The sequence below is a fragment of the Leucopleurus acutus genome (genome assembly GCF_964270905.1).
Source record: "Leucopleurus acutus genome assembly, chromosome: 18".
NCBI lineage: Eukaryota > Metazoa > Chordata > Mammalia > Artiodactyla > Delphinidae > Leucopleurus > Leucopleurus acutus.
Genome location: NC_139160.1, coordinates 73,510,210 through 73,537,617, shown reverse-complemented (window position 1 = coordinate 73,537,617; position 27,408 = coordinate 73,510,210). Strand labels below are relative to the sequence as shown.

At 40.1% G+C, this 27,408-nt stretch overlaps 1 protein-coding gene across 2 annotated transcripts; it reads left to right on the top strand.

Annotated features, from left to right (window-relative positions):
- The first annotated feature begins 700 nt into the window (after positions 1 to 700).
- ARGLU1 (arginine and glutamate rich 1) lies at positions 701 to 26,750 on the top strand. 2 transcript variants are annotated; one of them, XR_014326922.1, is made up of 4 exons: positions 701 to 1,275; positions 9,570 to 9,795; positions 11,588 to 12,154; positions 25,292 to 25,344. XR_014326922.1 is itself a non-coding variant. In XM_082859608.1 (4 exons), the coding sequence occupies exons 1-4, from the start codon at positions 929 to 931 to the stop codon at positions 25,454 to 25,456; spliced, it is 822 nt and encodes a 273-aa protein (XP_082715734.1). In that variant the 5' UTR covers positions 701 to 928; the 3' UTR covers positions 25,457 to 26,750. The 2 variants fall into 2 exon arrangements, 1 of the variants encoding a protein (XP_082715734.1); XM_082859608.1 differs by having other exon boundaries at positions 12,071 to 12,154; positions 25,292 to 26,750.
- Positions 26,751 to 27,408: the final 658 nt, after the last annotated feature.

The window sequence follows — 27,408 nt, the reverse complement described above, 5'->3', positions numbered from 1 at the left end:
AAGGGCATGGGATTTCATCATCAGGATCTTGTAACTCGTTAAACTCTATTCCCAACTATTTTATAGTTTTTGACGCTGTTGCAGATAAAACATTTTTATTTTTAATAGGTTATTGCTTTTTCAAAAGGAAAATTGCTAGTTTTTCCTCTGCTTCAGACTCTCTTGAGTTTTAAGCCTTTTACTGAACTCAGATTTAAAACGGAGGCATGAGTTTTCGCACTTGGCCGCTGAAGCCCTACATAAGCACTGGCTTCCATGTATCTCAGTCCCCTTTGTACCCTGTGAGCTTCACAACCACGTCATAAAGCGTGGTGTCTGGTGTCTCCACTGCGCAAATGAGGGAGCTCAGCTCAGAGAGGCAAGTGATCTGCCCAGGGTCTCTCTCACACCATTTTGGCCTACCTGACAAAACCAGTTCCTAGGATACAATGCAGTCAGGAAGTTGGTACCGAGGCACGATTTCATTCGCACCAAAACGGGAAAGTTCCATGCTTACGGTGTCAGCATCTTACCAGAAAGCAAAACTGCTCTGGTGAGGAGGCGAAGGACTCCCGCGCCCGCGCGGCAAGCCGGCTTGAGGCTGGCGGAAAAAGCCGAGCGCGTTCGGAAGCGCTCGCCACGCCTTCCGCAGGGAGCGTCAGGGGGCGGGGCTCGCGTGACGGCGCGTTGCGCGCGGGGCCTTGTGGGAGGGGCGGCCGGTGCAGCCGCGGCTGCCATCTTAGCAATTCCTGGCGTTGCGGCCTTGTCGTTGGCGGCGGCCTTCGTGGCGGCCGTCGGCCTCAGGGGGAGGCAGAAAGTCAGCTCGCTGATAGCTCTCCTTCCCCCAGCCTCGACAAGATTGCCAGCCCGCTTCCGGAAGCGGAGGCGAGGACAGCCGGGCACGTGCGGGGCCCGAAGCCAGCGGTTAGTCCCAGCGTCGCCCGGAAGGATGGGCCGGTCTCGGAGCCGGAGCTCGTCCCGCTCCAAACACACCAAGAGCAGCAAACACAACAAGAAGCGGAGCCGGTCCCGGTCGCGGTCTCGGGACAAGGAGCGCGTGCGAAAGCGCTCCAAGTCCCGGGAAAGTAAACGGAACCGGCGGCGGGAGTCGCGGTCCCGCTCGCGCTCCACCAACACGGCCGTGTCCCGGCGCGAGCGGGACCGGGAGCGCGCCTCGTCCCCGCCCGATCGCATCGACATCTTCGGGCGCACGGTGAGCAAGCGCAGCAGCCTGGACGAGAAGCAGAAGCGAGAGGAGGAGGAGAAGAAAGCAGAGTTCGAGCGGCAACGAAAAATGTGAGTGCCCGCGGGGGGAGGGGCCGGGAGCCGGGGAGGCGGCGGGTGCGGGGTGGCGGGGAGGGGGAGCTGATTGGCCCTGGGGCGAGTGAAGGAGGTTAGCGGGGTCGCAGGGACCGGCCCCAGCGGCTGCAACCCTGGCCTATGGAAAGCCTGGGGCAGGACAGACCCACGAGTTGGCTGGGAAGGGCAGTAGTGGAGATGGAGCTGGAAGGGCTTGGAGCAGGGCAAGCATTTTGGCGCGAGAGGAGGAGGAGCGTCCCGGAAGTAGAGGGTGGAGTTCCGTGTGGGGTTGGAGCAGGCTGGCCCCGGAAAGTGGACGGAGGACGTTGGGGGCCCCTGCAGAAGAGCGTTCTTGCCTTGCACCCTAAACGCGGGACAGGGATTCTCGGAGGTGAACCGCTTCAGGTGGTTGAAACGTACACGCACCCAATATAAGTCCTTATACTTTAGTGTACTCCTGCTGGTAGAGACGTCGCGGTCGCTTTTCCTGTCTTGGGCCTGCTCTTTTTGTTTTCTGAGGTGTAAAAACAGAATGCGCGCAGCTTAGGTGTGCAGTGAGGTAAATGAATCTTGACGCTTGAGTTCACCTGTGTAACCAATCGAAGCCTGCTCCGTCTTTTCACTCTTTACTAGTTATGGGCTGTAGGTCTCCGTAGCACACTTCGGTGCAAGACTGTAACTCGTTTCCCTTTTTGGTGTATACGTGCTGTTCAGAAGATAGAATATTCGCTTTTACTTTTGCATTGATCATATGCAGAAGAGTCACCTCTCAAGTACCTTTTGGTCTCAGAGTAGGTGCAAATGATTCCAAACGAATGAAATTTTGGTTTTAAAGTGTAGAGTTGTGTTTTGGTTCAAGACCCTGGTACTCTGATGCGCTGGGTATTCTTTCCCAAAGCCACGTTGAAAGGTAGAGAGATTTGCTAACTCTCCCTGTTTAACCAGCCATCTTCCTCAGTTCTTCAGTGCATGTTTAGAAAGTGCCCATAAGGCAGGAGAGTTACTGAATATAGAATTTTCCTGAGACAGATTTATGAGTGCTGAACCGTGTAGGCGTTTTCAGTCTCTGCAGTGTAGTTTGTGTTATGTTCCAGCAAAACTTGTTTCTGAAAGGAAATCATTAAGAGGTAGGGGACTGGAAAACTAACTGTTATTACTGGAGGAAGCAGTACCTGGAGATCTCTTTCACTGCGTTTCTTTAAAACATGCACAACGCTTGCATTTTTCCTTTATTTAGAACTATCGGTGGGAAGTATGAACACCGAGTACGAATAATTGTGTCACAAGAAACCGTGATTATACAGAATCCCGTTTTTTTGGTCTGGAACAAGATCCTTAACTGTGAAGATGTAGCTCTCAAATAACTGTCAACAGATGAACATTTAAAAAAATTAGCTAAGATAATTCTGAGATAGTATTTCCATGTGAAAACAAAGGATACCTCCGAAGAGTAATGATTTGCCATTCATTAGAGAGCCGAAACTTACGGGGAAGAGTGAAAGGAAACTTGGTATCCAAGGAATAGATAGAAGCATTTAGCAAGCTACACACGAATAGCAGAGAAGAAATCCAGGGATGAAATGAGAAAATAGAGCAGTTACATTGTCCCAAGTTGATAGAGGAAGCACATGGCCGTTAGCATTTATGAAGGGAGGAGGGGGCAGAGCTAGCAGCCACCTGTTCACTGAATCCCTGCGTGTCGTGCAGTAGGCACTACTTAGTACGCTCTAATGCCTAATAATACAGAGGAGACGATTGAAAGATCTAGGTTTTGCAGTCATGGGAATGGGCAGAAGTAGTTGTTTATTTACAAATCCTGTTGTTTAGTTCATTCACCTGATACTTATGGAGCATCTTAATAAGTGCCAGACACTATGCTAGGAGCTGTTACTCTGAAGATGATTGACCCCTCCAAGGTCTCCATCTAGCTTGAAGACAGGTAGGTAGATAATAATACAGTGTGGTAAATTCAGTGATAGTGATGTGACTGTAAAAAGGAAGCATCCTGGATGGGTAAACACCTTAGTGCTCCTCCGGAGTGAGTGGCAGGTAAAAATAGGATTCTGTCAGGCTAAGCATAGGAGGATACTTGTGGACCAAGGGAGGGAGCCCCCTCCACCCCTGCCAGAATAAAGGGAGGGGTGCAGTATGGTCTTAGGTGGAGTAAAGAGGTGAATATTGACTGGCACATGCATTTCTGTAAGTATTCAAGTCATGGAGTGGCTGGAGAGGTAGATAGAGGCAGGGAATCATGGGAAGGGTCTTGCCATATTAAGGAGCTTGGATTTCATCATAGAAACCAGAAGGGTTTTAAGCAGGCAAATGGCGTGGGATTGTAGGTTTGGTTTTCAATGGAGCATGTACTGCTGTGTAGGATAGAAAGTTACAGTAAGTCCACATAGGAGTAGTGAGGGAGCAGTTGTTGGAATGGAAGAGAGGGGCAGATTTAAGAAGCATTTAGGGCAAACAAAATTGGATGTGAAACATAGGGGAAATAAAGCATTGTTTTGGCTCTCATGTTTATATTGTGGCTATTGCATCTCAGCCACCAAATGTTTAAGTGACTGCTGTGGGTCAAACACTAGTTAAAATGTCAGAAACTTGCACTTGGCACTTCCAATGTAGGCACTCGGTTTTGGACATAGTGAGTTCATCCAAGGTTGACACGGGAGACTGAAGCCTGGGGGAAACCTTGAGAGTAGATAGAATGGCCCAGGCAGAGAGTGGAGGGAGAAGAGCAGTTGATTCATGGGACTGAAAAAACCTTAGGGAATGTCTGGATGTACAGTTGGACAAAGGGAGACAAGTGTGTGGTGTAGTAGACAGCAGAGAACGTAACAGAAGAACACGCACTGTCAAGTGTACCTTCTAGAGGTCCAGTGTGAGATGGAGAGAGACAGCAAAATTAAAATCTCTTGGGCTTAACCGATTAGAAAGTCTCCTTAAGGTTGGAAAGGATTAGAAAGTCTCCTTAAGGTTGGAAACCAGATTGCCGTTTACAATTCTGAGGCCTTGAATAAACTACCTGCCTGTGAGCTTGATTTCTTATCTGTAAAATGGAGATACCTGTCTCGCTTATTGTGAAGATTAAAAGTACTTAGGTGATGGGCTTCCCTGGTGGCGCAGTGGTTGAGAGTCCGCCTGCCGATGCAGGGGACGCGGGTTTGTGCCCCGGTCCGGGAGGATCCCACATGCCGCGGAGCGGCTGGGCCCGTGAGCCACGGCCGCTGAGCCTGCGTGTCCGGAGCCTGTGCTCCGCAGCGGGAGAGGCCACAGCAGTGAGAGGCCCGTGTACCGCAAAAAAAAAAAAAAAAAAAAAAAAAAAAAAAAAGTACTTAGGTGATACTTGGCATGTATGTAATGAGACTCAGTAAATAATGTTATTTAATGTAATTTTTTTACACGTAGGCAGATTGAACCTGGTGATTTTAAGAAGTGATCTTACAAGTTACGATCTTGATGCAGTAAAAGGCAGACCTTAAAATTAAAAAAAATTTTTTTCCTCACTGTTGAAAAGTTCATTCCTGTGGTTGAAAATTCAGTTCAAAAGATTTCCTTCTCCTTATGTCCCAGTCATTCAGTGTTGCTCTCTCTTTCCTCCTCTGCACCCTTATCATTTTTCCTATGTATTATTTTGAGACGCTTTATGCCTGTTGTGATAACTGTTGGAAAAAATGAGTGGCTGAAAATGACTTGCAGCAGATCAGGATAATATTAATGGCATAGTAACTTACTGTAGCCTGTGATATCTAGGTTCGCATATACTTGATGTTCAATTGCATGGCATATCGAGAGCCTCCTAAATCCGAGTGTCTAAAGTGAACTGGGATCTATATGAGTGATTCTTAGAAGAATGCTCATTGTGAGAGCAAATTCGTTATATTGGAACTACGTACCTCAGGGAGGTTAGGGCTTTGAGACAAAACATTAGGGCATAAGATCAAGCTGATGTTGGTAAGAATTTTATCAATTTTTTAGGTAATTATTTTGGTAGCTAAATTTTTGTGCATACCTTTGCCTTTAATGTTTGTCGTGGAGAAACAGTGCAGGGTAGTAGCATGCTTAAGATCGTTATCTTTGGAGTTGCCTAGGTTGAGGGTCACCTCTCAGTCACCTGTTTAGCCTCAGGAGCCATCAGAGATGCACATTATGCCGTGGAGTATAAAGCTTTTGGCAGTGTAGTTAGTTGGTGTCTATTCAGTACTGAGTAAATACTGTTTGCTAATATTATGAAGCAGTTCCTAGAAGGACACTACTAGGGTTGAGTTTGTACATTTTAAAGACTTAAAAATAATATTAACCAATGCTCTGTACAAAGTCACACTCGCATTTAACGATGGGCCCTTGCTGTTTGTTTTAATAGTTGCCATTTTAAAGTTGATCGTGATTAGTGTTATGAGAGCATGGAGAAAATGAGGACCTACTCTTATCTATTGAAAAACTTCAAGGTTTTCATTCAACCCTTTCATCAGCTTCAGATTGTTTGTTTGGTTGCGTTGGGTCTTCGCTGCTGCACGTGGGCTTTCTCTAGTTGCGACGAGCAGGGGCCACTCTTCCTTGTGGCACGCAGGCTTCTCATTGCAGTGGACTCTCCCGTTGCGGAGCACGGGCTCCAGGCATGCGGGCTTCAGTAGTTGTGGCACGTGGGCTCAGTAGTTGTGGCGCACAGGCTGAGTTGCTCCGCGGCATGTGAGATCTTCCCGGAACAGGGCTCAAACCCATGTTCCCTGCATTGGCAGGCGGACTCCCAACCACTGCACCATCAGAGAAGCCCTCACAGATTCTTAGCAAGGGGATGGATTCAGCAGAGGAGCCTGAGGAAAAGATGAGAGAGAGAAAAGAATATCAAGAGAGTGACAACTCCTATGGCAACAGTTTTAAGGAATGGCTAGGCAGTCATTTTAGGTGAAGGATCTTTCCTAAGATACTAATGGCAAAAATGGGTTGTTGGGTTTTTTTTCTTTTCTGAGAAAGTTTCAGGGCTTCTTAGGAAAGTTAGCCCAGTTGCTGCCTTATCACTGATTATGATAATAAGTTTGTCATCAATAAGAATGAACTTTTTAAAATTTTAAGAGCCACCTATCCCTCCCACCCTCCTTCGGCTAACTGGTAGAGGAAGGCTATGTTGTACTAAGTTTCATTCAATTCTATACCTTATATGTTTGTGCTTTTGTGGGAAAAGACAAGACAAATGAAGAAAAACACAGGAATACAGAGATTGCTGAGACATGCGGAGAATTTTTACTTATCATGTATGTTAATACTTATATTTAGCTGTAGAACAGAGTCGCAGAAGTATAGGCTCTATTAGTAGGTAGTAGTGGGGTTCAGGTTTCTAGCACAGCATCTAGTGCATAGTAGGTTGTTCAATACAGACTTGTCGTATCTCTCAAGTGCTTAATTCTCTTGTTCGTGTGCCCTTGGTTTTCTGGATCCAAGTGTGTGGGGGGAAGGGGATTAAAGCAATATCCGGCTCTTAACTTTTTCAGCACTGGATCCAAAAATTGATTTAAATTTTTTTCTGAGTGCTGAAGTAGCAATTTTAACCTTACTGAAAATAACAGCGACAGCAAAAATTATATCCTTGATCATGCTTGTAGGGGAACAGCTCTGCTCTGGTGCCCTGACCTTGCCTGTCTCCTTGTGTAGGGCGCAGCAGCAAGGCTTAATTACAGTCCTGGGGGTGTGCCGTGGTGCCTTCAGGAACAAAGGGGGATGAGCAGCCTTGTAAGAAACTCCACTAGGCCATTTCTCATCCTCTGGGTTTCAGTTGAGCTTGGGAGTTTCCGCTTGCCCTCCCCTTTAGGCTGGAAAACTGCTGAGCTGTACTTAGAACGGACTCCTTAGCAGCAGCCACCTGTTGCCTACATTGCTTGTCACCCTGTACGGCCTGTCACCTGGCCTCTCTGGTTTGGTGTCCATCAGTGGGAGCAGAGACACAGGGAGCTGACAGCATGCTGATCTGGCTCCTGCTGTAAGTAAGGAACTGGATTGGTTTGAGCTCTTTTCTCCTTGCTGACCAGATCTGTGGAGGTGTGGTCCCACTGGCCATTGTGCCATATTGCTGTCCTCTAGGGACTGTTTGCCTGACAGAAACCCTGAGCATGTGTCAGGTCTCTTCCACCTTTACCAAATTCCTGAGTTAATTAGGCAGCTTTTCTACTGATAAACAAACCCAAAGCCTTATCCAATTCTTTTCCCTCATCTTTTACTTTGTGTGGAAAGTTTTAACTGGAACTTGGTTTACAGTGTTCTGCTTTAAGAGTTGTACCATTTTTGAAATTTTAAAATGAGGTTTCTTTGTAGACGTCGCTACATTTACTAATTTTATAAGAACCAACTAACAGAAGAAAGCGTGGGGCGGGGTGTGTACGCTTCTGAAACTTCGTGTCATGAAAGCTTTCCAATTCAGCAAAATAGGGTATTAATCCTCATACAGCTGTCATCCAGGTTCAGCAGTTGTTAGCTTGCTTGTTTCATTTCATATTTCTGTCTTTCTCTTTGGATGAAGTAGAGAAACAATATTTTTATGTTTGGAATGTAGTTTAATTTCCATTGAAATAGCTGCCTGATGGCTTTTAGGTATTCCTGGCCATTCTAGCGTTGGGGTGGATATCTCTTCTCTTTTACTAAGCTGCTATAGCTAAAGGCTTATTGAAACTACCCTAATACTATATTTCATTCAAAGTTAAAAAAGGAAAAGGAGTATAGATAGAGAGTACATGTTAGGCTTTTGTGGGGGGGGGTTTCCCCCAGTGAAAATCACCAATAATTTAGTGTTGGGGAGGAGATATTTAAGAAACAAGAATGGTTATTGCAGATATCTAGAACCTAACAGAAATTATGACTTCTCAAGTAGTTGCTATCTCCCTGACAGAAGTATGTAGGGATTATAAATGCAGAAACAGATATGAATCAGAATATTAGATACATTGGTGTCAGTATGATAACACTGTGAATAAATAACAGGAGTTGAGAATGAAAGCACTTCAGTGGGAATTGAATCACCCCCCAAAGTAGAGTTGGGTTGAAGTGGATTGGGTATTTAAAGGTCACTTAGAAACTATAAAGCCTTTACTAAACAGATAAATTGAATGACTCATACATATGTATGAGTCATCAAAAGATGGAAGGGTTACAGATTTTGTTTAATTTTGTGGATTGTGAGAAATATGCAGCATTAATAGATTGACCTCTTAGGATTTAGGTATACTTTCAGAGTCTCTGCATTCATTCCAGCACAAATTATTGTCTCAAGTAATGCCGTTCAAGAGAAGTACAGTGTGAGCCACATTAAAAAGGAACTAGTGAAATTAATTTTAATATATTCCCAGTCTGTCTCAAAATACTGTCATTTTAACATGTAATCAAATAAAAATACATGAGATCTTATATATCTTTTCTTCTTACTAATCTTCAATTCAAACCAGACACATCTGGCTAGTGGCTGTCATATTGGAGATCATTGGTATAAAATGTGCAAGGTTTCCACCATAGTGCCATGATAAATGTCAATATCTTCAGCACAGAATTTCATTTTGAGTGAATAAGTTCATTTATAATACCTAAATGGGGTTAAAATAATTAAACGATATCATGCTTCATTGAACTTTTTAGAAGTGATACTAATATATTTCATCCACTTTCCCATATCTAGAAGAGCTTTGAATTGAAAGTCAGTTAACAAAAGAAAAGGTGCAGTAAAGGGCAAAAGTTTAGAACCTGAATAAGTTTGCCTGTATTTTTGCTAAAAACCACGGTATGTTGCTTCAGCAGTCTGAATCTCTTTGAGTCTGTCTTTATTCTGATCTGGCTTGGGGTGGGGGAGGGGAGAATGAATTTAGCTGGTCTGAACTGCTTGCTACATAATAGTTTCTCCTGACTTGTCTGTAGCTCAACCCTTAGACTGAATGGATTGACAGAGGAGCAAATCATATATTTAATAGCTTGTCTTTTCCTTATGAAGCTGGTAACGAAAGTAGATTTCCTGTTTCACATTCACTCTACAGTTCCTAAAACTACTGCATTAATAAGCTGTTTGTGTATACTAGTCTTTTTGTATTTACTTTAGAAAGTGACCAAAAAAACCATGATTTTATATTTACTTGAATTTCTGTATCACTTAATCTTTTGGTATCTATCATTTCCTTGAATGTTACATGAAAATGAGTTGTAAAATCTTAGAAATATGTAAGCAGACTCAGTGTTTTACAGACTCACAACTAGTTCTATTTCAGTTCTTAGGTTTATTTCTTACATTATCTAAGTCCTTTCCCCACTTTGTTTGCTAGTCGGCAGCAGGAAATAGAAGAAAAACTCATCGAGGAAGAAACGGCACGAAGAGTGGAAGAATTGGTGGCAAAAAGGGTGGAGGAAGAATTGGAGAAACGGAAGGACGAGATTGAGCGAGAAGTGCTCCGAAGGGTCGAGGAGGCCAAGCGCATCATGGAAAAGCAGTTGCTCGAAGAACTCGAGCGACAGAGACAAGCTGAGCTTGCAGCGCAAAAAGCCAGAGAGGTAACGCTCGGTCGTTTGGAAAGTAGAGACAGTCCATGGCAAAACTTTCAGTGTCGGGTGTGCCTCCTGCGCAGTTCAGAAAGAGATGGAATGCAGACCAATTCCTTTCTCATCTAAACTTAACATTGCTGCGAAAGTTAATTTTTTAGCCTATTCACATGTGCTGACTGATATTTAAAAGCTATTTTCATAAAACTATCCAAGGATACTTTTTGATTTAATGGAGCTGGCTTACATATTTGAGAAGTGTTTGAAACTTTTGCCATGGCTGCAGGACTTACATTCTTTTTTTGGGAGGGTGGGGGGAGACAGGGAGTGGTAAAGGGAAAAGGATAAAAATCCACCTGTGGTTACGTGTTCTTCTTTTCTGTTTATCTCTCTTATTGCCTAGACTGTGAGAGGCTTTTTGCCTTCAGTCAGATTAAAAAGAGCAGGGCCTAACATTGAGTGATAGCACCTGCTTTTGATAAGTAGGTTTTCTTGCTCTTCTTTTTTTCCTTCTTTTATCCCTCACCCCCTACCCCAAATCCTGCCTCAACACAACGGACTAATTCTAGCATTCTGATCATAAGGCCCTCCATTTTCCTAATGTGTTTCAAAGATCTTTTTAGGAAAAAATGTCCAGATTATTCGTCCACTTTTTTAGTATCTACTAACAACTCCTTTTTTTCTCTAGAGAGTTATGAAGGAACAGGTTGTCCTTGTCTGGAGTCAAGCTAAACACATGATTTGTTTTATCAGCAGCTGGAGCAGAAGTTGAAAATGTCTTTCTGTGAGACAGTAATTTGCTACTGAAGCTTTATGGCTTATTTGCACTGATTACTCCAGGATCCTAAAACTTGTTGAAAGTCACTGGAACGCTCAAGGCAAATTACCTTACAGCACTGAGTGTCCCTCAACATAGTTTGCATAGTGACTGTGAATTCCATTGGTGTGTGCCATAGGAAATCCCGTGGTTATATTTTCTTGAACTTCAATGTTTGACTCAAAATATGTGACTCATTGTCATTTTTAATCTTGGCATTATTGTGGACAAGTTGACATCTTATTAAATCTCTTGTTTCCCAGTAAGCTTAGTTTTTCAAATGCATTTTCCCTTGTGCTGTCTAGATATACATGTCTATATTTGGTGGATATCCCAAACTCTGTGCCATGAAATTTTTGTTAGTGCCTTTAATAATGAAGATACTTTTGGAGTAATGGTGCTGTCTTGTAGCGAGTTATTAATCATAGGAAGATTTTTTTCTCTTCATTTGCTTTTTGTTTCATATTAACAATTTTTTTTTTACACGGACACAACCCTCTGACAGTCTTTCCAAATATTAAAATCATTTGAATATGTATGCTGTGATCTCAACACTGCCCAAACCATCAAGCAATCTTCATATAGCTTGCATTATAAAATCTCATGAAGTTCTCCAAGAAAAAATAAATTACAGAATTTTATTTCCTGACCATGCACCCCCTGGATTCCTGAATTTCAGTTCAGATTGTAGATGACAAGATAAGCTGCCTTTAGAAATTGTCAACATCTGAATGTTAAGTCCATTCTCCCCATGGAAGAAGCCCTTAGTTCCATGAAGTATGGATTACCATTTGTATTTTTCACTAACAGTAAATGTATTTTTCTTATTAATTGTTTGCCTTAGGAATGATGAATTACATTTTTTGTTCCTTCTTACCATAAACATCTGCATTCCTCAGCTCAGCCTTCCTTGTATGTTGTTTCTTTATAAATGGTTGAGCTGCTGATGCAGGTATTGCCAAGCTAACAGTACAAATCATTTTAAAGAGGAAGCTGGCGCGTATGGCAGCCGAGGAGCACACTCTGCAGGACACTGGACAAGACAGTAAATATTCAACTTTTAATGCTGATTAAAGGAGTATAGGTAAAGAATACGTAGGTATACATAATTGGTGAGACAAATATTCACTTTATTTATATTTTATATATTATTTTTTTAATTTGGTAAATACTATCCAGTTTTGTAGTTGTCCTTGTTGATTTGTGTGATATTAAAGTATTAGTAATAATTGCCAGGAAACTGTCATTAGGGAGGGTTTAGTTGGTTGCTGTTTGGACTGGGAGGGATGATTTAAATTTAGTACTAGAAACAAATTTTAGTGGCTGCACAGTTTATCATTTGTCAGACAGAAGGTAGCTATAAAGCTACCCTGTTTAGTCAGATCGAAATAATTCAGAGGAAGATTAGTGAATATTTTATCAATAAAAAAAATTTATTTTTCTAACATCTTAACATGTCCTCCCCTTTAGGAGGAAGAACGTGCAAAACGTGAGGAGCTAGAGCGAATACTAGAAGAGAATAACCGAAAAATTGCAGAAGCACAAGCCAAACTGGTATGTATGAAGCATTCATGAAAAACATTTTAGAGTTCTCGGGACTATTTTAAGGGATTTGAGGGAACAGTAGGAATAGTTGAGTAGATTTTAGCTACTGTCTTCTAGAGGAATCTGTTTGGGGCAAGCCAGAGATTCTGATTAATCTGGAGAAAGTTCCAAAATTCACAGTGGTTTAAAACAGCTTTCCTAGGGGAAATTGTACTGTCCCCATCCCTAATTTCTTCTGTACCTAAAAAGACAAAAACAAAAACTTAAGGTTAAGTTCTTAATTAAGTCTACTAATACGCAGCGTTTCACTTGGCATTAGTTGCTTTGTTACCAATTACTAGACAGAATAAGTAGAGAGTATATATTTGATACTAAGTGTACCAGATTAATAAATTTTTTTCATATTTCATGTTTATAATCTAACAAGGAATACAGAGACTTAAAGAATTACAATATGAGATACAGGTGTAAAAGGAGATACAATTTTTACATTTAATAAAGAAGTCAGTATAAGAATATTGAAGTAAATTTTTTAAATAGAAAAATGAATACATATCACTTCTATTTTTCTTTCCCATTCTGTATTTTAGTACTTCTATTTGTTTGTTTGTAGCATATGCTAACATTTAAAATAGAATTTAAAAATAGGTACAATTTTTGGTGTAGCAGGGTTTTCCCAATTAAGAGTATGAATATATTTTGAAGCATTCTCAGTATGATGTAAAAGAAAGCTAGAATTAAAGGACTATGGATATAAATAAATCAAAAAATGAAGAAGGATAGTCAGACATTATAAGGGAAAATTTTCTTTTCCTTATGAAGATGGCATATAGGAATTCTACTTCAAAGTAAGAATATAAATCAGAGATAGAGGGAAATTTACTTAGAATGAATGAGGATTAGTGGTATTTACTGCCCAGGAATGAAGACATGACCCTAGAGGGACTCTTGGTTTTAGACAAGTTTTGTCTAGTTAGAAATGTGTTGAGAATAATGCAGCCATAGGAAGACATTTGCTGCTAAGTCATACTCTTGACTGGGGGAGGAAGGCAAGATGGAAGCTCCAGTTAAGCGATTCAGAAAAAACAAATTCTGTGACTGTGTTTATAAAGGCACAGAAAAAGATCTGGGAGGATCTAAGTAATTAACAGTGAATCCCACTGGGGGGTTGGTGAAGGAGGACTGTAAATAATTGTTTTATAGTGAATAAGAATGTGAAAGTTAAAACCACCAGCAGTTGGTTCTAGAGTATGATCTTTTAAAAGATAATCTGCCCCAGATAAGAGCCAAACTAGAAATACCCTAAACAACTTACTGAACATGACACAAGGGATTCTTAATATCACTGTCCTGGTTACTGTGAAAGCCACAAGGAAAGGGGAAGACCTACTTGTGCTTTACCAATGAAAAGACCTTAAAATCTGCTTAGGTGGAAGAAGCACCATGAATATGAGGTGGGTGAGAAGTCATAATAAGATGTATCAATACATTGCTGATTAATACATATGTGATAACGCTTTTTTCTTTTAGTGATTCCACATAAGGAGAAAATCTCAGTGCAAGTGCGAGAGAAAGTAAGAGGGGAAGTGTGCATCTTAATTTTAGTTTTGAAGGTTGAGCTTTGAAAGGTAGATATAGTCTTGTTTGTAAGGCCATGGGTATTTGCAGGAGAGATGAACAGTATAGTTGGTGCTAGAAACATTGAAGCAAAATTACCCAGTACGTGGGATAGAATTCCTCTTAGAACGTGGTGTAAGAGACTGTATAGGGAGTTCAGTTTGCAGATGTCCTGAAAGGCCAGATTGTGACTTCTAGAGCAAAGGTTCTAAGCTTGGTATACCCTGCCAAGGTCTTGATCCCTTCTGACCCTGGGGTAGCTGTCTGAGTGCCTGGGGACAGCTTGGCCTCCTTACGTTCCTCTAATAGCCTTCTTTGTTTACCCAAATGAACCATAAAAATAGGAGATTAGCAAAGCATATTCTAAAGCAGTGCTTTTCAAGTGGTGGTAAAGTTGCCCAGGTTTTGTTTTTGTCTTTTAATCCCAGTTTGTCTCAGACCTCTACTTTTGGAAAATACAGTTAAGATGAATTATTAGAAAAATGAGGTCAAATTGCTATAGAAGTTTCTAAAATGCTTATTCTTGGCTTCTGCATATCTTATTGTGGGTCAGTTACAGTTTGCACTGTCGTTGGTCCATGGGCCATCCTTAGAGTAGCACTGCTCTAGAACCCTTGAGTTTGACTTCGTATTATTAGACTGCAGTGACGCTGCTCTGACTGCATGTTATCAATAAAACTTCAGTGAAAGGGTATCTTAGGGAAGAAGCAGCTTGAATTTGAGGAAAATTGGTAAAAATCTGGACATAACTAATTTGCTTCTTGTTTTCAGTAATGTTGGAAGCATAAAAAATTATTGTTCCTGTTGGAGAGAATTAATTTTTATTTGGTTCTGTTGGTGGCCATGTCCTTGCAGGGAAAGTAGAGTACCCTTTGTGTAGGAAGAGACAAGAAAATGTTACTGTATAAACATGCAAGGCACACTATTGCAGTTTCTCTCATTTTTATCGTCCTTTCCCTTTCCTCTCAATTTCGAGCACAGTTCTTTAATCTTTATACACGTTTCTTAGTATTTACACTAGGAAATACTACATAGAATGTATTGAAAGTCTTGTTAAAATAATAGACATGAATAAAAAGCAATTTGGAGATAAAAGTAGTCAGGATGTTAAGTTCTCTTAAAGGCATTAGTGTATTAATTGTGGAGACAAGGACAACTCCAAGAAAAGTCAGCTAATGATATGGAACTATTTGGTACGTGGTATGAGTTACATGAGGTAACTGACATAATTGCCCTGGGAACCTTCCTGGAAGAGATACCACTGCTCTGGACCTTGATGGACAGTTAGAAATTGAATTTAGGGTGAGGACAAGAGGGTGAGGAAATGAAGTAGGGCAAAGACCTTTAGGGAAGTACAATTAGAAAAAAAGCAAGAATGTGTGGGATCTCTTGGGATAAGCAGTAGTAGTTGTAGTAAACCCACTTTATGTGTAGTCAGAAGTTCAGGTTTTGAAAGCAGATTAGACAGGTTGGAAAAGAGTGTACCCTGGGGGAGATTTCTTGTCTATAACCATGAAAGAATAACACAGTGATCTCTTGTAAATCAATAAAGGAGACCAACTTCCTGAAAGGGGGGGGGGACTACTTCGAGAGGTAAAAGAGGTAACTTCACACGAGTAAAATGAAAAGTAGCTGTAGTAAATTCCTGAAAATAAATCCCAGCCTTAATGGGAAAACAAAGAAATGCCCCCTCTCTTTTCCTTTTTCTCTAATACTATATACCAAATTTGAAAAGACTTTTTTTTCCCCGTTAGTAGCAAGTGTTGGCAAGAATATGGTATAAAGAGACCCTTTATATAGTGCACTATTCTGGGAGTTTAAATGGATGTGACCATTTTAGAAAATAACAATAAATCAGTATATACCAGGAACCTTAAATTTTAATTCTGCGCCTAAGAACTTACCTAATGGAAACTGAATCCAGTACAAATCAATTCACACACAAAAATGTTTTCCCCTTATTTGAATAGTGAAAATTGCCCAGGTTTTTAGATAAATTATAACACATACATACAGGGGATTTTTCTGTAGTCAAAAAGCATCTGATAATACAGGGGAAGTATGATTTTCCTAATTTGAAATGTATATTTGTACATTTAATAGAAAAATATGCCAAAGTACTGAGAATAGTTATCTCTAATTGGTAAGCCTATAAGTAATTTTATACTTTTCTCCAGTTTCTACTTTTTTTTTTTTTTACAAGTAATGTGTATCACCATTATGATCAGGTAAGAATAACTAGTAAAGAAAGTAAATTTAAGCCACACTTAGACTAAGTTTTAAGTAAGCCCTTGTGACAAAACTTCAAAGATTGCTCCCAGTAATGTCTGTAGTAAGGAACCAGATTAGCTAAGCCATACGGACTCTCATATATGATACATGTTAAGTGGTCTAGACCAAGAGTAGTTTTTGCTCATTTTAGTTCCAAGTTGTTTATCAAGATACTTGATTTTATCTGTCCATAAAGAGGCAAGAAAATATTGACGAACATACGTATTTGATTTATAAAATCAAACAAAAACTAATCCAAAAGTGGATTAGCTTGACTTGGCTTTTTGGCAGATTGGTTCCTAGTTCTTGGGTTAGTATTGGCATTGCACAGCTATCATCAAACATTTGAAAGGCTGTTGTTAGTACGATGGAGAATTTTTAAGTTTCTTTAAAATGTTAAAAGTAGTACTTAAAATTTTTCAAAGTCCTCTTCTTCACACAGTTTTTAGTGATGCGTCTGGGATAAGCCCAGATACTATTCTGAAATGTGTATGAATCTTATTTATTCAGAACAGGAAACAGACTAAGTGAAGGTGGTAGGTGTTGCCATGGAATGAAATGTTCTAGGAGGTTATGTCAGTAGGAGAAACGACCCCTCAAACTGTGTCCTGAAATTCTGGGTCTATAGTATATTTCCTCTCTTTAACATTGAAATAATTGTCCTCTTTTCCCTTGCCAGTTAGGGAGATTTAGCGTGCTCGTTGTGCTGTTTAACACGTGGTATCTCACCAGCTTGAGAGATGAAAAGATAGTACCATGTTTACAAGCTGACTATATATGAAATGTATTCCACATACTTAAGTTTCAAGTAAACCAGATCTCACTTTGCAATTAAGAGATAGCTCTGAAAAGAGTTCTTAGGGAGATGTAAGAAAGAATTTTTTAATGTTCGTGTAGTAGACAGAAAAATGTCTCCTGCCCCCCAAAAAAGATATGCATGTTCTAATCCCTAGAACCTGCGAGTGTTACCTTATATGACAGTTAAAAGAGTCTACACAGATGTGAATAAGTTAAGGATCTTGAGGTGGGGAGTTTATCCTGGATTATTACTGTGCCCTAAATGCCTTTACATATATCCTTATAAGAGGGAGATGGAAGGAGATTCTACCACAAAACACAGACAGGAGAAGCCAAAGACAGAACAGAGAGAGATTTGAAGATACTGGCCTTGAAGACTGTAGTGATGTGGTCAGAAGGCAAGGAATCCTCTTAGCAGCCACCAGGAATTGGAAGAAGCAAGGAACAGACTTCCTTTAGATCCTTGAGAGGGAGCACACCCTGCTGACACCTTGATTTGGGCCCAGTAATCCTGATGTCGGACTTCCGGCTCTCAGACTAATCATGTGCTGTTTTGAGCCTACCTAGTTTGTGATAACTTGTTACCTAAAAATGTGCAGGTGTTTTTGGTATTGGACAGTGGGTAGAGGCTGGAAGAATTTTGAGGTACATGATAGAAAATGCCTAGACTGTTAGTAGGAATATGGGCTTTAAGTGCACTTCTGGGGACTTCTCTGGTGGTCCAGTGGTTAAGAATCCGCCTTGCAATGCAGGGGACGCGTGTTTGATCCCTGGTCGGGTAACTAACTAAGATCCACATGTCGCAGGGCAGCTAAGCCCACTCGCAGCAACTAGAGAGCCTGCGTGCCGCAACTACAGAGCCCTTGCAGTCTGGAGCCCATGCGCCACAACTAGAGAGGAGCCCGGGTGCTGCTACTAAGACCCAACACAGCCAAAAATAAAGAAAGAAATCCCTTTTTTAAAAAGGCACTTCTGGTTAGGGTTAGAAAGAAAATGAAAGCATGTTATGCAAACTGGAGGGAAGGAATTCCTTGTTATATAGTGGAAGAAAACCCAACTGAACTGTGACCTACAGTTGTGTGAAAGGGAGAACTTATCTAAGCGATGAAGCTCATGTACAGCTGAAGATATTTCTAAGTAAAGTGCAGTCTGGTTTCTTCTGAATATTTATGTAAAATGCAAGAGGAGAGTAATTGAGGAAAGAATCAAGAAGTAAAATAAATGAGAACTTGATGTTTGGGGAAATATTTAGCCTATTTAGATTGCAAAAGATGCTAAAATTAGATTCACTATTAGAAAAACTTGTTCTGGAAAGAAGGCTAAGGGTATGATTGGACATCCTTTTGCTAATGCTGAAGAGTTTATGCCTGTGACTCATAGGTTACCTCAGCCATTTTAGCAAAAGCCAGGATTAGATGAGATTATCCAGAAAAGACCTGTGGAAGAGCCTGTTGTCTAGTGGCCTGATATACATGGGAGACTTACAGTGTTTTCGAGATGTTATATCAGCAGAAACACTGCCAACATGGACTGAAAGGGAGAGAAGACCTAATGATGAAAGGCTTTCAGACTTCACTAACATAGGAAAAGGTGATATGAAGTCAGAACAGAGATATGAAGGTACTGGCCGAAGGAATGTGGCCCTGGAATATCAGCACCTTGATTTTGTTGCAGTGATACTGATTTTGGACTTCTTGCCTTCAGAATAAACTTCTGCTGTTTTAAGCTATCCAGTTTGTGGTAATTTGTTACAGTGGCTACAGGAAACTAACATAGTTGGAAAGAGAATGGGGCATTTATGCTAGAGTGAGTGTATTATGTAAGTTGAAACAGCACAGTACTTAGGATGGCTCATAATGGCATATTTATACATTTTAAGAGATAGGAAAATATGATATGCCATCAAATGTAAATGTCAATTAAATATTTTAATTTGAAAGAGTGGGCAAATTAGGTAAGGATTTTAAATCACTGAGAGGCTTGTTCCCAGTTGATAAGGCAGAAGGTTGATTTAATGATGTTCATGTATTCTTGGCAACGATTTTTTAAAAACTTTCTGGACATTAATGTATTGCCGTCGTGTGGGGTGGTGTGAAGGATGGAGACTAGAAACGAGAAAGCCACTGAGGTCAGTGAAAAAGATGGGCACTTGATCAGGTGGGAGTAGAAACAGTAACGAGAATAGTTGAACTTGGTGAGTGATAAGGGTGTACAGAGGGAGGGAGAAGAGGAAGAAGGAAGGAAAGTAAAAGTCTATTGTGGGAACCAGGGAAGACCTGATGTAATCGTGCTAAGAGCCAAGGATCACCAGGCATTGAAGGAGAGCTTTCACAAAAAGGAATGAATACTGAATAAGACAAACAAAAGAACTGAGTAAAAGAACGGAGAATTTAGGCTACAGAATATTAAAAGAACCACATCTAGAAGAGTGCAGTTTTTTTGTTATGTTTATAGACATGAATGGTAAAATCCTGAAGGTATCAGATTTCTCTTTTGGCAGTAACACAGAGCACTCTCTCCAGAGGTCTGGAAGGCAGTGAGTTTTGTACCCAATGTTTCTTTTCAAACCAAGCTCAACTATCAGTCAGTTCCTTCTTGAAGCAATTATTTGTACTTTAAGTAAAAGGGGGCTAGAAGGAGTGTGGTGGTATGATTTCTCTTTAGATGAGTAGCTAATGATATCCCGTAATGATAGTTAGTGTATATCCTAAGGAGGTAACTCTCAGAATAACTAAATTGCCATGGCCCCTGGAGGAAAAGAGGGAATTGCTTTTTTCAGTCCTTCTTTGTTATTTTCTTTTTTAAACCTTGTACATGAATAACATCATAATAGTTTGCTAAGGGTCAAAACTAATCACATTAAATTTCTTTTTATAATTTTTTTTTACTCATTGTTTATCTAAAAGGGGACATACATTATAGTTTTTATGGAGGGGAGGGTGCATTAAAGAAACAAAATTGCAGAATGGCAGAGTGAAACAGGAGGTATGTTTTGGGAGGTTAAAATGCAGAAATTCACATTTCCCAGTAGGGGCATGATTCCTAATTGTAAGATTTTTTTAGTTCTTCCCATCATCCCAGTAATCACTCCTGATAAATATTTCTATCTTTAGATTTTTGCAGTAGGACCTCTAGGTAAAGTGGGAGGGGAAGACAAAAGATACTGGGAAGGGGGTTAAGTAGACCCTTCTACTATAATGGTATGTTTTGCTCTTGTGTATTTCATCTCAGCAGTCATTCTTTTTGCATGGGGTGCAGGGTTGAAAGGCTTTTTGAGACCAAACAGGGTCCTGGGTGTAGTGGCTGGGAAGGACTGCCCCACTGTAATGGCTCTAGTATGGTGGGTGTGTTACCTTTCTCTTTGGCCTCCCTGATGTCCACCACGTTAGTCTTGTAGGAGAATTTAGTGTTGTTCACCTGTATCAATACGAATGTGCATACCCTCCCCCCACTTGGAAGAATGTTTTCTTTTGCATACATTTGAAGCGAGGGGAGAGGAACAGTGTATATGTGCCAGCAGATGGGACCATCAGGAACAAAGCAGCCTTTCAGTCAGTTAACTGCAGAGGGAGGTGGGAGGCAAGGCTTTAGAAGAATACCTAGCAAGTAAGGTGTAGAGTCATATCACACTTACAGATGGATAGGCAGTTTTTCATCACTTGAAAGCCACTGTATTAAAATGAGAGACAGGTTTGGTTTTTCTCAACTAGCCTGTTTTTTTTTTTCTTTTTTTTTGCGGTACGCGGGCCTCTCACTGCTGCGGCCCCTCCTGCCGCAGAGCACAGGCTCAGCGGCCACAGCTCACGGGCCCAGCCGCTCTGCGGCACGCGGGATCCTCCCGGACCAGGGCACGAACCCGCGTCCCCTGCATGGCAGGCGGACTCCCAACCACTGCGCCACCAGGGAAGCCCATAGCCTGCTTTTTTTTAATATATAAAATTTACTTTTATTGTCAAGATTTATCAGTTTATCAAGACATTCATTAACTTCCAGTTGAAAAAGTTTTGTAACTTTCAGTTCAACATAGTTTTCTTATTTTATTTTTTATTTATTTATTTATTTTTGGCTGCATTGGGTCTTTGTTGCTGCGCGTGGGCTTTCTCTAGTTGCGGCGAGCGGGGGCTACTCTTTGTTGCGGTCCATGGGCTTCTCATTGCTGTGGCTTCTCTTGTTGCGGAGCACGGGCCCTAGGCGTGCGGGCTTCGGTAGTTGTGGCGCACGGGCTTAGTTGCTCCGCGGCATGTAGGATCTTCCCGGACCAGGGCTCAAACCCATGTCCCCTTCATTGGCAGGTGGATTCTTAACCATTGCACCACCATGGAAGCCCCAGTTTTCTTACTTTAGAGCTAAAATAATTGTTTTCCTTCTCTGGTCACTGTACTCAGGCCCTCAAATATTTTTTGTTTGGTTTAAAAGATAATTTCCAGCATTTTAAAGTATTGCACTTTACAGTGTGTTCTCTCATAATTATCTTATTTCATCTCATAATTACCCTGTCATAATTTCATGGTTATTGTCATTGCTGTTAGAGCCATTCTTTATATATATAGTAAGGGTCAAAAAAATAAGATTTTCCCAGGATTATTGAAGTACTGAAACTTAAAGACCAACTATGCATGTCATAAAATTCTTCTTTGTTTTACAAAAACGTTATGAATGTTAGTTTTACAAATAGGGAGTCCTCCCCTGATGTATTAGAATTGTTGAAAACTTATTACAGGCCACATTTTAGGATACATGTTTTTTTTACATAAAGTAAATACACTTGTATCTGTATCATTCTTTTTATTTGAAAATGTCTTTTTGTTATTTCTGCAGTTTTATTGAGATATAATTGACATAACAGCACTGTATAGCATAAAGATTTAACATATGATTACCATGATAAGTTTAGTGAAAATCCATCATCTTTTTTTTTTTTCTTTGCCAAGGTGTAATTGAATATGCTTAGTTTAAAGCTGTAATAGAACAAAATACAAATATTTATACATAAAGACGGGAAGGACCTGCTTGGTTTCATTTTTTAAAACCATTCCATTGTCAGGTACTTGTAATAGGCATTATGTGCTTAAGCACTGGGGATAACACTGTTAGCTATCACTCCTGGTTAATTACAGCTCTCCCTCTGTACACACACACACACACACACACACACACACACACACACACGCTTTTGTCTCCTGTATTTGTAGACTTCAATGAAACTGAACCTTTTCTTTCTCTTCACTCAAATCTAAAGATAATTTCAGTGCAGTAGAAATAGTATTTTCTGTCTGTGAAGGAAGTTACTTTTTAAATCTTGTTTAATTTTTTGATTAGGTAATATGATCACATGATTCAAGATTTAACAGCCACACAGTATTTTTTAAAATATATTTTCCATAATATATTTAATAGTCCATATTGATGAATATTGGGGTTTTTCCAGTCTTTTACAAACCACGTTGCAATAAACTTGTTCAATTTTGCATGTATGCAAGTATGTTTATAGTATAAAATCTAGAAAATTAAATTGCTGGATATAAAAGTACTGCGAAATGTAGTTTGGGGTGGATAGTGCCAAAGTAGTTTTCATAAATTTCTCAAATGGGTTGAAGTTGTGATGTTCAAACCGGTTAGTCCCCAAGCTTCTTTCTAATCTGCTTTCCTAGGGGCTGAGTTAGAACCTTACGGAAAAGCGAGTCTGTGGTGTTTATCCTGGAAAGAGTTTCCAAAGCACAAGCGTGCCCCCTAAGAGTCTTTATTAAGTCTTGATTCAGTTGCATGTGCCATGCTCTGACCCCAATGTGGGATGATTTATTAAAACTGGATGAATTTGCATATGAATTTACTAATGGTGATCAGAAGCAGATGATTATTTCTCTTGTAGTTATCATTGAAAGTCTAAACAAGAGAATGGTGATTTGCAATGGACTTTGACACACAGGTAGGATTGTCGTAGGAAAGAATGGCATGAGCTGAGCTGGTGGAGGGCAGATAGAAAGGATATGGAAAGTCACAAATAGTATGCTAATCTAGGAAGTTAGGCCATGTCTGTGCACAGTGGAAATCATTGGAAGTCTGAGGGCAGGAGAGCACAGTGCTCAGGAAAGGTGAAGCCAGCAGCATTGTGTAGGGTGGATTGAGGGGCAGAGACTGGAAACAAGACCATTTTAGGTCTGCGAGAGATCTGGGGCCCTGAACTGGCACGGTGGCAGAGGGAAGGGACAGAGCTCTAGGGGAGAGACTATAAAGGAAGAGAGGGATATAAGGGGGGAATTGACAAACCTGAGGGCTGTTTGGTTATGTCGAGGGAAGAGGGAGGAGGGGAAGGAAATAAGCCATACTAGATGCGTGGCAGGAGGGAGGCCAGAAAGGGCTGGTTCATTTTAGGGTTAGGCTTGAAGAATTTAAATCTTGAACATGTGGAGTTTTGAAGGTATTGAAGAAGTTTCCCAGTTGGATGTTCCTCAGCCAGCTGGAAATGTAGCTTAGGAGAAAGGTATGGGAGAGGTACTTCAGCTCTCTGTTGGGTTTCCACCTTATGAGAATATAAAGATACAGAAGTTTGTGAAAATCCACTTGCCCATCTTGCCTGCCCACCTAATTCCCACTCCTTCAGTTTTGGGTCTTCCTCACCTCTGACCGTACTTGGTAACAGTGGATTTGGCCCACTGTCTTCCACCTTTTAGGGTCATGATCCTTCCCCTTACTTGCTCCCCACCCCACCGGCCTCCATCTTAAAGTAAAACAAACCTCTTTCTGGTGTGACTTATGTATTTAAAAGTTGGTTTGTTTTTTTTTAACCTACAAGATAAAATTTAAACGTTTTATTAAGTTGAATACTAGAACTTGTTACCTTTTCCATCTTCTGCCATAAAGCCTATAATTCAGTCACACTGACTTCTAGTATTCCTGAAAAGAAAAACCTATCCATGGAGGACCTTAGCCTTTTGAACCTTAGTGTTTCATTTATGGGAGGAGAGAAAATTTTTAAAAGACAAGTTCAAGTGAACAGAAGAATGAGTAAAGGGAAAGGCCACTAAACTTATTGTTAGTTTTTGACCATCTAAAAAACAATTTCAGTAGAATAATGGAGATGTAAGCAGTGAATTTTTAAAATTTGACTTTGAATGGAAATAAGGCATTCGAAGGATGCAGTGTATATTTTAAGATCAGGGTCAGATGGGGGGGAAAAAGGACAACTCAGTGATGATAGCTGAGATTTAAAAGTCAAGAGTTAGAGCAGGTTTCCTAAACCTTGGCACTGTTCATCTTTGGAGTTAGATAATTCTTTGTTGTTGGGGAGGGGGGCTGTCCTGTGCCTTGTAGGATGTCTGGTGGCCTGTTCTCTGCCCACTGGGTGCAAGGAGGGCCACCCACACACACGGCACACACACGCCACACGCCACACCACACACATGAGACACACGCCACACATGCGCACATGCCACACACACGAGACACACGACACACACATGCACACACGACACACTACATGCACTCACACACGACACACATGCACACACGGCACACACATCGACACACGACACGAGACACGTGGCACACATAACGCACGCACACGACACACACATGACACACAGCATGTGTGTGCACACGGCACACATGCATGCACACACACACACACACATTGTGACAACCAACCACACACTTCCTAATGTCCCCTGGGAGAGGAATAAAACTACAGCTGGTTGAGAATTACAGGAGTGGACATGAAATCTTTGGGGAGAGGGAGCAACTTGACGGAGCTCGTGAGAATGACCTGATTTTCTTGGTGCAGAGGGGAGTCTTCTGTAGAGAGCACAGGAAGGAAGTCGGTTGCTTGAGACTGAAGGAGTTGTGAAGGAGTCAGAGGCATTGCAGGAATTTGATTGATATCTATTTGAAATTAGATGGCGTTTTATAGTTAGCCAGGTCAAAAGGTCTCATTTTTCTCTCCAGAAAAAAACTTACTATTTCATGGTTGTATATTGACAATATAATGTAGTTCTGTTGGGGATTTTTGTCTATAATTTTTGTATGCCTTTCTAATTATAAATTTAGTTATAGTAATTGGTAATAACATACTCTGAAAAATTCATGCCTTGATTCGTATTTGACAGTTTGTTAATCTGGTGCATCGAGGGTGTAGATAAAATAAAAATAGGTAATAGGACAAAAATGTATACTGATCTCGACATGATTTGTAGAAACTTCTTTTCATTTTCAAAATGTTCAAGTGCTTTCCTACAATTTGTTCATATATTTTTCATTAAAAAAAAATCAGAAAATGTTGGAATAATTAATAAGGAGTTCTTTTCTGATTCCTAGGTATGTTTTCCTGATACTTTCTATGCGATCTTAGGCAAGATTTTTTAAACATACACTTTTGTGTGCCCCTGTTGATGAATTTGTCACCCAATTTCTGGAATATTACTAATAGAAGACATGAAATTCTAGTTTTTTACTTTTACCTTTCAGGCTGAAGAACAGTTGAGAATTGTTGAAGAACAAAGAAAGATTCATGAGGAAAGGATGAAACTAGAACAAGAGCGACAGCGTCAACAAAAAGAAGAACAAAAAATTATCCTGGGCAAGGGGAAGTCCAGGCCAAAACTGTCCTTCTCATTAAAAACCCAGGATTAAATTGCAAACTCTGAACTTTTTACAAAGAAAAATGGAAAAACTTTGTATGGTAGCTTCATGTTGAAGTGGTTTTTTTTTTGTTTGTTTTGTTTTTTTTTAATTTGGAAAATCTGGAAAGTTAGCTTGTTCTAATAGGGGCTATGCTCTGCAATTCCTTTTTTTCCCCTCCACTCCTTTAATGTCCATTAAGTCAAATCCTTATCAGATCATTGTTATCTTCCACAAAGCGATATTTTTTCACCTGTTGGATTCTGTATTAGTGATCTGAAGAAGAGCAGATCACTTTGTAAACTATGGATGGTCTGATAAGGTTTTTACGGACCCACTGACTTCACCGTTATACTCTGTTTACTACATCATAATGCTGGTTTTGCTGACTTTTTGTTTTTTTATATATTTATAAAAAAAGAAAAAGTTGGTAATTGCATCGGAAGCGCCCAGGGTGTTGCCGGACCTTTGTGGTATATTGTTAACCAGTGTCCTCGTGGTACTGTTACTCTTGATGTTCCTGACACAGGTAAGGATACAGTTGGTCAGCTCTGATACAACATATACATACAGTTCAGTATTGTCTCTGTTCAACTTGTTTTTATTTCATTGATGAAATCAAACCAGCATTCCCCATTGTGTAAATAAATGATTTTGCTGAATAAAGTAAAGTCTTAAATTCATATGTTGAAGCAATTTTTTTTAAAGTTCTGTTAAGTCTTAAAAGAGGGTGGTTTACTTTTTGATGGTCAACAATCTAGAAATCCTAGGACTATGCTGTATATTTTTCACTTTTAACATAGGATTTATATGTACATTATACTTGAGAATTAGTATTTAATGGCTATTTTACAGATACCTAATTTATGCTGATACAACAAATTATGACAACAGTATTACCGTTAAGAAAGACTAAGCACCCAGAAAAAGATTTAAATTCTCAATCCTGTGCCTCTATTTTAGGATATAAGTATTATTACCACAAATTATACTTAATAACCAGAAGAATGATTCTAAAAAGTTATACTGTTTTAGATTATTTTCAAAGTGGGCCATCAGAAAGAACTTAGCTTTGTACTTTTATAGAAGGCTTAGGTAGTCAAATCATCTTCAGTGTAGGGTACCTGCACGTTTTTTGGGGGGACAAACACATTTAAACTTACAAGCTTTTGTTTTGTTTTTGCATGTTATATCTTATGGATGACTTTGCTACACTAAAATCTGCCTCATTTATCTTTACATATGTTTAAGTGAACTGGTATTAAAACATTTATTCAAGAAAAGGATATGGATATAAAAATGCTACCTGAGATGCATAGATATGTCATCAAAGTAGAGAAACTTTCCAGTATTTTTGAGACAGTTTTGATCAGTCTTTTAAACGTGAAAACATAACTTCATGAGATGACTAAATGGTAGATTATTTTGTTTGTGCATGCTAAGAAAAATGCTGTTGCTTTAGTTTGAGCTCTTCCATAAGTCTCATTGTGGTAAGGAACAATAAAATAAGTTTACATATCTTTAAAGATAGGATTTTAAATAGGCATGAACTCGTGAGAACTGACTTTTAGTAAACATGATACCTATTACTCGAAAACATTCACTTTATTTACCTGAAGAATTTAGGTTAGCTTTAATTATTTCATGATTCTTACACTTTTTTTTTTTAATGTAACCTTTTTTTTTTGGTGCCAGATCCATTGTACCTAAGTTGTATATGCAAGTTTTTGGAAATGTTCATTTAAAAGTTGTTTTGGTATACAAGTGTTCTAAACATTGTATCTGAGAGTAGCCTGGACTTAAAAATATTAGAAATCAGCTTATGCCTGCCTTTTCGTTTTTAAAAAATTTCTTCCTGCCACATATAGTGTGAAATCACAGTAAGTTGCTTAGTAACGTGCTGCAGTATCTGCTTGCTGTTGGAGGCTCACATCAGATAATGGAACTGTTCCTGTGTCAGGCTG

Coding starts and splice junctions, on each gene's coding strand:
- ARGLU1 (XM_082859608.1), top strand. CDS start 929: ATGGGCCGGTCTCGGAGCCGGAGCTCGTCCCGCTCCAAACACACCAAG. Junction 9,796..12,070: donor CAGCGCAAAAAGCCAGAGAG/GTAACGCTCGGT, acceptor CCTCCCCTTTAG/GAGGAAGAACGTGCAAAACG. Junction 12,155..25,291: donor CAGAAGCACAAGCCAAACTG/GTATGTATGAAG, acceptor TTTACCTTTCAG/GCTGAAGAACAGTTGAGAAT.